The sequence below is a fragment of the Mycteria americana genome, chromosome 21 (assembly GCF_035582795.1).
Source record: "Mycteria americana isolate JAX WOST 10 ecotype Jacksonville Zoo and Gardens chromosome 21, USCA_MyAme_1.0, whole genome shotgun sequence".
Classification (NCBI taxonomy): Eukaryota; Metazoa; Chordata; class Aves; order Ciconiiformes; family Ciconiidae; genus Mycteria; species Mycteria americana.
Window position 1 is genome coordinate 5111109 of NC_134385.1, and position 12447 is coordinate 5123555.

Sequence of the window (12447 nt, forward strand, 5' to 3'; positions counted from 1 at the left end):
CTGCAGCAAAGTGATTTGTGTTCCTTGGGCGAAGCTGTGACGCTGCAAATTTAAACTAATCCTTGTTTCATTAGAAAGCCTCTTATCGGTTACCCTTTGCACTGTTAACATTGGAAACCCCACTCTTGTCTCCCCAAGCTAATGTGAAATGCTGACGGGTTACGTGAAGGCATGGAGTCTCGCTACCTCCTTTGCATGAATGTCTGCCACCGTGTGCAAGGGGCAGGCTGGTGGGAGAAGGCAGCTGTTACCTGCAACACAAAGGTAACTTCTTTATTCTTTCCTGTGCAGCCGAAGAGGTGGATCACCTCCCAACTGATGCCGGCATGGGGGTAGATGTTTTGGAATCGGGTGACACCACACCTCCTACAAAGAGGAAAAGCAAGTTTTCAGGCTTTGGCAAGATCTTCAAACCCTGGAAGTGGAGGAAAAAGAAAAGCAGTGACAAATTTAAGGAGACTTCAGAAGGTAGAGTAATCAGGGCTGGGTGGGAGTCCCTTCCTTCGCTCAGGAGACCTGCCATTAGCCATCTGGCTAGTGAGAAGGGCTTGCTGTCACAAGCCTGAGTGCTGACACGTGTAAGAACCAAAATGTGACTTTGGTGATGGGCTGGCACCTGCAATCTGTCCAGAAACACCTTGCCATGGAGCAGTAGTTTCAGACAAACAAATTCCTTTCTTGCAAAGAACCTCCCCAAGCAGCTGTGGGGAGGGAGGGTTTGCTCCACGATCACCAATCTAGTGTGAAGTGCAGGCCTGGACGTGCAGTCCCTCCTCCCTCCTTTGAATCCATGCAAAAACAGTGAAATTTGAAGCCCTTTTATTTCCTCTGGAGGATCCATTTTAAAAAGTATCTTCTTGAACTTCTAGCTTGCCCTGTTTTCTGAGTGCTTTTTTTCAATTTAATATCAGTTTTAGAACGAAAGATTTCTATGCGAAAGCCAAGAGAGGAGCTGGTAAAAAGAGGGGTTCTGTTGGAAGACCCTGAGCAGGGTGAGTCTGCAAATGAACTTGTCCTCCTGTCTGTGTTCTGTATAGCTGATCTTCCTCTGGCAAAACCTCACCCTTGCAGCCGTTCTTTTTTGGGAGACGAATTTAAGGGCTCTTTGCTAACGTGATTCCTGTCTGTCTTGCCCTTTTCAATATGCTCTCTCATCTGACTTTTGCACCTGGCAAGGAAGGCAGCCAGTTCAGTTAGGAAGATGTTGCTAAGAAAGCGCAATGCCTGTCTTGGACATCTTCCTGTCTGCTGCCAGCGGGGAGGGAAGGGGTGTTCTGTGTGTCACTTCCTATCCTATCCCTCTTGTACGTGTCCCGCTCCAGCTGCCTTGTCTTGTCCTGCTAAGCTTCTCCATCACACTTGCGCTCACCATCTCCGGCTTGTTCTGATCACGCTCCAGACTGCACTCTAACCACAGCGGGAGAGCGGCTGACCTCGGAGCTCAGGTTCGAAGGCCCTAGGCTTGGAAAAAGAAACCAACTGATGACTTTTGAGCTGCCTGGTAGGGGCATTTCCTCAAAGCGTTATAGACGAGATGCTTCATGGTATGGTGTCGTAGTTAGTCATGGCTAAGCTTATTGAAGCTTGCTCTGCTGTCAAAGAAGTCTTATCCCCTTTTCTGTCATCCCTGATGTCTCTGAGTTGGGGCCATCCTGCTAAAATAACTTTTCAGGCAGATCAGTTCACCATCTAGTCACCTGGCTGCATGTTGGGTGACGTGGGTACCAGGGAGGGGGCAGGAACATGTGGTGGGAGAGCAGCCCACCTGTCTGGGTGGCAGGGTGGTCTTTGGCTTAAAGCAATGTACCTCAAAAGGCGTACTGCAGAGGCAGCCTTAACCTAATGCAAATTTCAGGGTTCTTCTAAGAAAGATGCAAAGTGGAGAAGTGGAGTTGAAAAAGTGGTTTTCAGACCAAACCACTGAAAGCAAAACTGAGAGGAAAAGTCTTAATGTGGTTGTTTGCAGCTACACTGTAATGAAAGCCATCTACAACTACCCGAGGGTGTAAATGCTGGGCTGGAGGAAGAGTTCACTGGGGTACAAAAGTGTACGAGGTCACAGGATGAGACTGTGGAAGAGAGGTCAAAGGCTTGGGTAACAAACTTCCAACTAGGGATGACAGAGGAGAGATCTTCCAAACTGTAAGGGTGTAACAGAAGCGTGGCAGAGTTGGAATTATCTTCTGCTTTGAGTCATCTGATCTGGCTTAAGAAACAGAAGATGGCTATGATCTGGACAAAGTGCAAACCCAAGGTATGAGGGAGCAGTCAGTATTGTCAGGAGGGTTAGATTAGAAAGCACATTATCTTAATCCTTTCTGTGAGTTTAAGACACTTGGGCAGTCATAAGACAGCAGAGGTAGGTTATTGTATTTGCTTGCAATTTTAACACCCGCTCTTACAAGGTCAGTTAATTTTCTTAGGCAAGTTCTTAGGGGGGGAAAAAATGCTGGAAACCCTTTGAGATGAGTGAGCGAGGAGGTAGGGAAGAGGTATAGTGAAGCTGCTTTTGAAGCTGTTGCAGCTGGGAGAGGAGGCCCTGCTGCTCTCTGGGCTGGTGGTCAGCAGGTTGTGCTGGGCTCCCAGTAAGGAAAGCAGATAGTGTTGGACTGTCTTGACCTTGAAGGAGGTCACTGGAACTGAAGTCGAGAGTAAGGCAGTGTGAGAAGGCCGTCAGGAGTGTTCTGCACGTGCTGCAGCTCCCCGCCAGAGAAGGGCATGTAAGGTTTGAATGGGAAGCTAGATCGTACCGTTCCTGTCTCCCTTGCTGGAAACTTCAGCTAGCCAGAGGCAGTTGCTGCTATAAAAAGCTCCAGCTCATGTCTTGAGTTTCAGCCCTGGCTGGGGAGGAAAATCCCTCTTGTTGCTGTCTGTACTTCCGGCATTTCAGGGAAGGGCAGCTAAGCAAGTGAGGCAGAGCCATCTTCCATCTCCTCTCAGGAGGGCTATTTTTTAATAGCCTCAAGGCTATTTTTTGCAGAAAAGAGAGCCTGGGGAGCTTTTGGCTTCTTGGCATCTTTGCTTTCAGCTTCTGAATAACACTAGGGTTAGGGAAGGGGAGGTAATACCTTGGGGGGGAGAGAGGAGAGGTGAAGAGGGCAGTGGAATACATCATCAAAAATCAGAGCAACAGAGCATGCTGGGGTCTGACACCTGGGGGGCCATGATGCCATACACTGCAGTTGCTTGAGAGATGGTAGCCTGAAAACGCCAAGGATTTTTTAATCAAATTGGTGATGTGTCTATTCAAGTTTTCTTGAGTTGGAAAGCAGTCAAAATGGGCCGTGCCCCATTAGAGTGGATGCTAAGTCTGATTTTGGGAATAATATTATGAAGAGTTTGTCCTGTCGGGGCAATTAGAGAGGCAGAGAATGGTTGAGTATTTCCCCGTTGTGACTAGGGCTTTAAGTGCTCTCAGAAGCATGGGCTGAAGAGAGGATGGGGTTTTTCTCCAAAAGCGGTCTTGCTTCAAACATGTGGGAAACTCCATCTGTAAAAGCAGAAATAGTCAAGATGAACTACATCAGATTCTGGGGGTGTATCATTACATCTGATGAAAGCAAAGGTAAAAAAGTGAGGAAATAGCCCTTGCTGTGAGATGTTTTGAGTAGAGCTGTGATTTCTGTGCCAAATTCAGGGTAGAAGCAGAAGGAAAAGAGAGGTGCTTCAACTAATTTTAAGACTTTATCAAAATCTATTATTGCATGTCCAGTAGATTACTTGGCTAGTGTTGGATTTAGTATTGCAGCATAGGACTTGTGAACGCTCTGTAATGGCGGGTAGATACAGAAGCTGCTGGAGGTTTTTAACTGCGATTGCAACTCCCTTGGGCTGTGGCACAGCATTGGGCATACTAGTCTTAAATGCAGTAGCATTCTTTCTAAACAAGGTGGTAGATTAAGAGGCTGCTGAAGAAGAAAAGCACTTGATGGCATACAGTGTTGTACTGTTTTGCTTGTTGATAACGAAATCAAGGGCTCTCAGCTTCAGCTAGTTGGTGTTGCTGTGCTCTCCTCTGCAGAAGGTAGACTGAAGACCAGCTGTTTCAGAAGTCAGAGAGAAGTTGGTACAGATCGATGGCAGTTCAGTCAGCTCAGCCGTGTCTCCTCCGTCTTGTGCTTTCTGAGTGTTTTCTGTTTGCTTCTCTCCCCTCCCATCCCCTTACAGATGGTGAAGAACTAGAGAAGCTGAACCCACCTGCTCTGAAGAATGGCCACACAGTCCCAATCGGTGGTCCTGGGGTTTGTAACCTGGCCAGCCAGGAGGAAGAGGCCACAAAACCATCCAGCCTTAGGAAGCCTGTTCCAGCTGAGGAACCAAAGAAAAGGCAGGGTAAGAAACCAGATGTGTACAAAATCGGTTGCTTCAGATTCTCCCAGGACCAGTTTTGAATTCTCATCTGATTCTTCCCACCCTGCTCTGGGCCCACCCTCCAGTCTCTTAAACCAAGCTGTCTCACTTTGCAGGCTCATCCAGCAGCCACTCTGGGCCTGAACTGGAACCGCCTCAGGAGCTGTATGTTGCCAGACAGCCTCTGCTTCCTCCAAAAAGACCTCCCTCCACTTCCCAGGAGGCAAATGAAGGGCAGGCGAAGGATCCGACACCTGCCAGCAGCACTGCAAAAACTGCACCCTCCACCACAGCCCCTGTTGTGGCAAAGACAGTCAATTCCACAGCTGCCCCTTCCCCAGCCCCCAGGACTCTGCCCCCTGCCAGTGCCAACACTACTGCTCCCACGAGTACAACCAGCACAGCTCCTGCCAAACAGCCTCCCGTCCCTCCTCCCAAACCTGTCAACAGAAATAGCAACTCAGTAATAGGTAAGTGACTCCGTAAGCTGATTTTTGTACCCTGGGATGTTCTGGAGTCCTTGCTCTGACAGTCTCTTCCCTTTGTAAGGGAAGATTTTTAGTATGATGTAGCAAATGTTGTATCGTGAATGTCTGACCATCTTTCCTGAATACGGCCCGCTTGGGACTCAGAAGATCTGCCAGTGTTTAGCCGGGGCACGCGTGTGCTGAGAACAATGTAATTGCTGCAGTCTTCTGCCATGAGCCATCCAGTCCGTCAGACATGCGTGTTTCCGACAGCTACCTGCAGGAGGGAATCCCTGCCTGCTTTTGGCAGGAATGGGGGTGGTGCAAGGAGAGGGGAAGGCATTTCTCTGTCAACTGTAAGACAGTGTCTTTGGGTGTTGATGCTTCACTGAGGGCTGGGATTCAGCTGTGGACAGCTGGGATTGGTGGATGGTGTATGAGATTTTTGTGTTGTGAGACTGTGGTCAGTGAGGATTGATGCTTTCAGCTGGTCTTTGCAAAAACAAACAAACAAAAACCGCCACCAAAAAATCCACGTCACACCCAACGATGTCTGTTACGGCTGTCACTGCTGGGCCATTTGGTTTCCACTTAGTGCAGAGAGGCCAGGAGCTAGCAGGGATAATTCAGACTTCCTTGGTTATACCCAGGCACCTTCTCTAAGGTCTGCGGCTAGGGTATTGCCATGTTAGTCTTGTCCTTAAGCTTTGTCCCATGGATAAATCAGCTCAACTGTAATTTGAGCTGAATCTTCCCACTTAAATAATTAAATGTCTTTATCTCTGTAACTTTTCTAAGCAGAAGATCTGGGGAGAGTTTCTTAAAGCTGAATGAGTCCCTGCTCTCTTTAGGAATTTATAGAGGTCTTAAAGATGCAACATTGCTGGAATAAATGAGACAACTTCCATCCCGTCGATGGCCTGTTCATATTTCACAGACCACCTGCTAATCTTTGGATTGGATTAGCAGAGGCTAGTACTGATCAGGAGGGAGGTTCCCGGGAAGATCAATCAGACAGGTCTGCACTGTTATCACAGAAACTGGAGGCGTTACCCAGGTGTGGTTTGGGAGGCAGTGGCAGAAGTTTAGATTATGTGCAAGTTACCATCTGAAGGAGCCTGGGCCACTGCTTTCAGTACAAACTGCGTCTCTGTTCTGCTTGGGGCTTCTCCTTGCTCTAGCAGGTTTTGCAAGTGACCTTGATATGGTATTAAACACTCCTGTATGCCAGACCAGCTTGATTAGTCTGACCATGCCTGAGCACTCGATGAAATACTTTCTTGTTTTCTTTAAGCTGCTTGCACACATCACAGATGGTATTCGAAATGCCCCAGCGCTAATTGCAGGAGGTACTTGTGGAACAAAAAAATGTGGCTGGAGACAGCAGCAGTCTATCAAACATCTGTTCAGACCCAGCCTGCCTCTCTCCCCAACAATACAGGGCTGGGCTCGGTGCACCTGCGGCTGCAGGGGTGTGGAGGAGAGGAGAGCAGCCAGCCCCTCTTTTGTCTCCTGGATGAGAATGCGGATGCAGAGAGAGGCTTTGCAGCTCTCTGCAGGGCCATGCATCCAGCACGATGGAGCTGTAACTGCGGCATGCCTGCGGTCATTGCTGTGCGAGCCTTCTTTTGCTGCTGTGGATAAACAGCAGCAGAGTGGAATTGGCTTCATGAGCTCTCCACAGGTCTTTGATGCATGCTCTGACTCGGGCATGTGCGTGCTTTTGTGCTGCTATTATAACCTAAGGCAGGGGAGGACTGTTAATGTGCAGATTGGCCCTTTGTTCCCTCATGAAGATGTTCCCTTATGTTCATTTTATGAGCAGTTCTGGTGTGTCTGCAGTAGCTGAAAATAAGGCTCAGGAAACACTTGCTTTTAGGGAGTGGGAATTTAATCAGCATCAGCTTGAAAAAGCAAGCAGGGCAAACAGTGCTGTCCTGCTGGCCGGGAGCTTGGTGGCAGCCCTGGTGCTTGGTGCCACTGACAGGTTTCGGGAGCCACAGTTACCGAAGCCCGTGCTAGAGCACCAGATCTGGCTGCGGTGGCACGTCACAAGAGGTGGTGCCGGTCGTTGCGCTGGGTTTATCGCACTGAAGGCAGACGGGCTGGCTAGTGAGGATGCTTGAGTAGCGTCCAGCCCTCTTCTGTCTCCTCTCCCTTCTGCCAGCTACTTGGTCCCTTTCAAAATCTGTCTAGGATTGCCCAAAGGTGACTCGAGCCTGGTCCTGCCAGGCTTCGAGCACTGCTGAGGAGATACTGCAATCCCTCTGGGCTGAAGTTGATGGGAGCTGAGGGCACTCGGTGTTTTGCACAATCCGGCCCTTAATCTACAAGGGGAAAGTCTGAAAATGCTAAACATCCCAAAAATGTGCCCACCTCTCTCCAGTTATGCAGCCTTATCTCGGTGAAACACTCCCCGCTTGCAGCACCCTCTCGTGGTGTCTGGTACTGTGGATTCCTCCCAGCTCCGTGCTGGGGCCAAGGCTGTGTGACCATCCTCTGCTCCAGGTGAAATGTCCAGTAAATCTGATCTTCTTCAAGGAGGTGGGCAAAACCTTTCCAAGCCCAAGGAGCTATTGATACATGGATGTTAAAGGCTACAAACTCCTAAAGCAAGAGCAGTCTTCGCTGGTGCAGCTTCTTCCCTAGGAGCCAAGGGGTGTTTGAGGAACCTGAGATTGCCTGCTGCAGGCATTTTCCGTGATACGACACGGTCTCCATTTCTCCCTCTCTCCTCCGTCACACAGCAGATAAACTCCATGTAGAATCAAGGCTCTTAAGTATTTTTGGAAGTTTTGCTAGTTATTTTGTAGTTGCAGAGAAGTTTATATGGGGCTTAAGGAACAGAGTGCAGAGGGAGTAGAGCAGAACCTCATCCTCAAACAGGCAGGAGCTGCTGGCAGCAAGGTTTTCTTGGGCTGGGTCTGGCAGATGAAGGGAAATGGGGGGAGCGTATTGCCGCTTGCAGTTCTGACTTTTGCCTTTGAGTGAGACTTCCCAAAAAGTTTTTTAATGTTCAAGGGAGCCATTAACACAACTGGAGTCTGGGGTGTCCTGGACGTCTCAGATTCCTTTGCAAACTGATGCTGTAAATATAGCTGTAAAGTGCCCTACATACCTGCATTCCTTGGCTGAGGCAGTGTGCTGATCTGGGTGAGCTCCATCTGCTGTCACTTGAGGGCTGGTGCTGTTTCTCTCCAAAGCAGCAGGATGCACAGACCTTTCCCAGCCTGCTTGTTTCTGGCTGCTCTCCCAGGTCTTACCTTTGCTGCAGGAAGGACAAACTAGAGGCTTGCAACCTGGTTATTTCTGGCGCCATGTTCTAGCAGAAAAGCAGCAGAGATTGCTTGGTCCGAGGCTCTGAGTGCTTTGCCATGCTTATCCCACACTGGTGAAGGATATCTGGAAAATGCATTGTTAACTATAGTGGCTTTTGTGGTTTTCATTTTCAGCTGAACTTTCTCAAGCAATGAACAGTGGTACAGGCTTGTCCAAGCCTTCCCCTCCTCTCCCACCGAAGAGAGGCCTCCTGCCTAACAACACATCAGAGGCAGCTATCGCTTCCAAGCCCCCAAACGACAGGACAGTGACAGCTAACCGCCCTGCACTGATGTCGATGCACGTGACCTCTGCTTATCCGCCACCCTCGCCTTCGCCGCCGCTGCCCACGCACATACCCCCTGAACCTCCGCGCATGCCCTTGCCTGCCTCCACCCCTGCCTTGGACCCTCCGCACTCCTTGGACCTTCCCAAAGAGACTCCGGCTCCTCCTGAAGACTTCAGGTCCTTGGAAGCGTCGAAGAGGACGGCAGAGCAAGGGTTTGGTGAACCTCACGTGTTGCCTCGCCTGCCCCAAATCCCATTGCACATCCGTATCCAGCAGGCTCTGGCCAGTCCTCTGCCTGTCACCCCGCCTGCCGAGGGGTCACACAGGGCTCACTCGCTGCTCTTTGAGAACGATGGCTTCGGAGAAGACAATGGCACCCTGGGCAGGACGAGGTCCCTGCCTGTCACCATTGAGATGCTGAAAGTGTGAGTACCTCCTGTACACGTGTGCAGTAAACACCTAGCAGTGGTGTGGGTCACACCGGGCTCTGACGTGTCGGTGTCGTACTCCCTGCTGCTGCGAGGCTGTGATGGTGAAGAGGGCTGTGGGCAGGGCTGGTTTCTTTGCTGTTTTTTTGCAACAGCCTAGAAACCATTTTGCCTGTTGGCTGAATCTGTGCTTCAGCCTCTTAGGGGGCCAGTGCATCTTTCCTGTGAAATTAACCCTGGTTCTGGGATTTTATTGCTCACAAAGGGAAATGGGTTCCAGACTACAAACACAGGCTGATGCCAGGAATCGAGGCCTGGCCTGTCTTTAATTGCACCAAGACAAAACAAGGTCCTGGATTTCATCCATTTGTGGCCTTCCTTAGCATTTCATTTTGCAAAACAGAAGTGGGAAAAGGACTGTCTTGTATTATAACAGAGTTGAAACCTGCAAGTCCCAAAGTAGGGGGGTGAGAGGGCTGTTTGGTTCTGCAAAGAACCTGCCTCTGGCATTTCCTCTGCCAGAGCTCCCTGTGCTTTGGAGAGAGGGAACGGCACAGGATCGTGGGGCAGCTCTTGCGTCTCTGGTTCCTGGGCTACCCACAGACCTGCCGTCTACGGGCTGAGGAGAGCTAACAAGGTGTTGATCTCAGGGGTACTCCCCAGCCCCTGTGGCATGTGTTAAGAGATGTAATAGCGTGCTTCTCGTTAGTCCAGATGATGAGGAAGAGGAAGAAGATGACCAGGAAGAGGAGCAGAATTCGGGCCCTCGTGTGTATATTGGAGATGTGCCATCTGTCACGGTCATCCCAAAACTGGTACCCCAGGTCCTGCCAGAGGAGCAGGAAGGAGATGAAGGGATGAGCGACTCTGACTCGGAAGGGCCCATCCTGTACAAAGATGACGAGGATGAGGAAGAAGATGAAAGCCAGAACAGTAAGGCTTTGACATTGCAGCTGGCTTTTTTTCTCTGCTGAACTCCTGCCTGGCTGTATTGAGGTCTGGATCAAAGAGCTAGTTCGCACAGTGCTTCAAAGCAGCTGGTTCTTGGTTTCACGATGTACCACATGTCCTCTTCCTCACTTTTTCAAAGGCTCTACAGCCAAACCTGTATGCTCATCTGCTGAGATGCACCCCCTCTAGTTGCAGATGGCTCCGGCAACAGCTTGTGCTGTCCCACCCCTTCAGGTGGGATAGCATTAGGTGAGCATGTGGGCATCACGCAGAAATGCTGGCTGTTGCTGTAGTGACTAGCTCTGGCTAGCTCTGGAGCTGTAGTGCAGAGCTTGGAAAGCAAGCTCCAGGGGAGAGCACAACTGCCAGGGGCACGTGGCTCATATCGCTGTGCTCAGGCACTGCAGTCTTCAGTCGCATCCCGTTGCTCTTCCTCCCCACAGGCACGCTGGCTAACAAAGTGAAGAGGAAAGACACGCTAGCTATAAAGCTGGGGAACACAACCACGCTGCAGGAGGAGAAGGTTGTCTTCCCTCGGAAGAGCAAGGAGGAGTGGAATGAAATTCGGCACCAGATTGGGACGACGCTGATCAGGTATGAAGAATAGAGGAGGGTGTTACGTTTGAGCCGTTGGCACAGCGTGTGAGGGGTGGGATTGGACAAAGCTGTTGCCTTGTCTAAGCAGCCTGCGCTGGAATATGACGGGTGGTTGGGCACTGCTGCTGGATCAGGGCTGGGAAGCTAAGTGTTGCTTTTCCCCCTCGGTTATAAAAGTTGGAAGTTCCTCCTGGAGTTGAGCGATATCCCCTGACAGGCCCCTGTTTCTAGGTGTTAACTGGACTGGGAGGGGAAAATCTCAAGGACTACAGAAACATTACTGTCGTAAAATATGGATGGTGTATAAAGACGTGGACAGACGCAGGCTGAGTGTTGATGCATTAGGTGGTGGATTAAGCTGGGGCTGTTGATACTCCAGGCTCTGTGCTATCTCCTTGAGTTCCCTGAAAGTTGCCTCTGAGCTTTTGAGAGGCCGTAGCGCTTTCCAAACCTGTGCCTGTGGGTGAACAGGTTTGGATGGCGGAGACTGCAAAACAGGGCAGCAGTGATTTCCGCTGGTGAATGAGGGGTGTGGAGGAGGCTTTCCAGTGCGCTGAAACCAAGCAGTTGTATTCTTCATCCCCTACTGATGAACAACCAGATAACACGTTACGCACTTGTCACCCTTTTCTTTAGGCGACTGAGTCAGAGACCGACAGCGGAAGAACTGGAGCAGAGGAACATACTTCAACGTGAGTAATGCTTCTCTAGTGGTCCTAAGTAATAAAATAAATTTGCCTTTAACATCTTAGTCCAGGTGTACCTGGAATCTGCTTGAAATGTGGTGACGGAGGACTGTGCTTTGGTTATATCGCTGTAGTAAAGCTGTTACACTTATTTTTCCCAGTACTTCATTACCGTTAGAGACCGGCGCTGGATAAAATCAGACCTTAGCAGTGGTATCAAGCAATACAGTTCAAAGCATCGTATTATAGAGAGGCTACCTGGCCCCTGCCTGACGCCTCAGGGAAAAGTAGGTGAACTGGTTAAGACTGGTGTTACACAGCAAGGACTGTTAAAGGTGTTTTTGTTTGGGCTGGACTTTTATTTGTGGTCCAGACGTTACAGCATTGTATCGCATGATCCAAAAAGCAGCAGTTCCTTGCTCAGTCAGTGGTGTTTCTCTTGGCCATGCCTTGCTCTGCAAAAGTTTTAAATAAACATCTTGAGGAAAGGGAAATGTCAGTTCAGGAAGTTTCCATTTAAAATATTTATCTGTGCTGTTATTCTCTTTAAACTATTAGTATAATAGCTTTGGGGAGGAGGAATCTGCAAAGTTACTTGGATGTATTTTGACAATATGGCCATTAATCTTTAACATACACAGGGCTGGAGAGAATGACTCATTCGTGCTGTGTAAAGGCCCGTATTGCCAGTGTCAGTCAGGGGGGTGCTTGGTGAGTAAGGGTACGGAGTTGGACTGCGCTCTCTGCCTGTAGTGAGTGCAGACACGCCACAATGAGCCTTTCAGAGATGTAGATAATCTGATCTAGCTCGATATTCTCCTTTGTGCAAGTCCAGAAAGCACTTTTCAAAGCCTGTGATGCTTACAGGAAAAATTTATTTTTTCCCCTGGCAGCGAAAAATGAAGCTGACCGTCAAGCTGAGAAGCGAGAGATCAAACGCAGGCTCACCAGAAAGGTACTGCTGGCCTCCGTGCTGTGATCGCCATCTGGCAGAGCTGTCGGGGATGGTGGTGGCTATGAGCGTATCATAGGTACCTTGCTGTGGGTGAAGTCACGGGGCTATTGTGTAAGTGTCCCCAGTGCCCTCTGACTGTAGTGACTTTGGAACATGGACTGTCACCAACGGTGAGCCGTTGGCATTGCAGCCATGTTTGTCAGTGATAGATCTGAGCTGGCATCAAGTGTAACAAGCTAGATGAGAACTAAATTTGGCACCTGGCACTTGAAAGGTTTGCTGGTGCTGGCCTGGCTGTTTAACACAGTACGTCAGCAGCCACGATTTTCACCCTAGGCTCCCCAAAATCCATTTCTAAAGTAACAGCAGCATGGGATAAGCTGAGCAGAGCAACAGCTGCTTTTAG

General features: G+C 49.6%; 1 protein-coding gene across 8 annotated transcripts in view; it reads left to right on the forward strand.

Moving 5' to 3' along the window:
- The window catches only part of PHACTR4 (phosphatase and actin regulator 4), a 68340-nt gene that overhangs the window by 53217 nt on the left and 2676 nt on the right, over nucleotides 1-12447 (forward strand). For all 8 annotated transcript variants that reach the window (XM_075522534.1, XM_075522533.1, XM_075522537.1 and 5 more), the window contains 9 exons: nucleotides 292-468; nucleotides 912-992; nucleotides 4168-4332; nucleotides 4467-4820; nucleotides 8270-8849; nucleotides 9562-9785; nucleotides 10247-10397; nucleotides 11037-11092; nucleotides 11980-12041. In XM_075522534.1, the coding sequence (XP_075378649.1) occupies nucleotides 292-468; nucleotides 912-992; nucleotides 4168-4332; nucleotides 4467-4820; nucleotides 8270-8849; nucleotides 9562-9785; nucleotides 10247-10397; nucleotides 11037-11092; nucleotides 11980-12041 (1850 nt within the window). The remainder of the gene's footprint in view (nucleotides 1-291; nucleotides 469-911; nucleotides 993-4167; nucleotides 4333-4466; nucleotides 4821-8269; nucleotides 8850-9561; nucleotides 9786-10246; nucleotides 10398-11036; nucleotides 11093-11979; nucleotides 12042-12447) is intronic.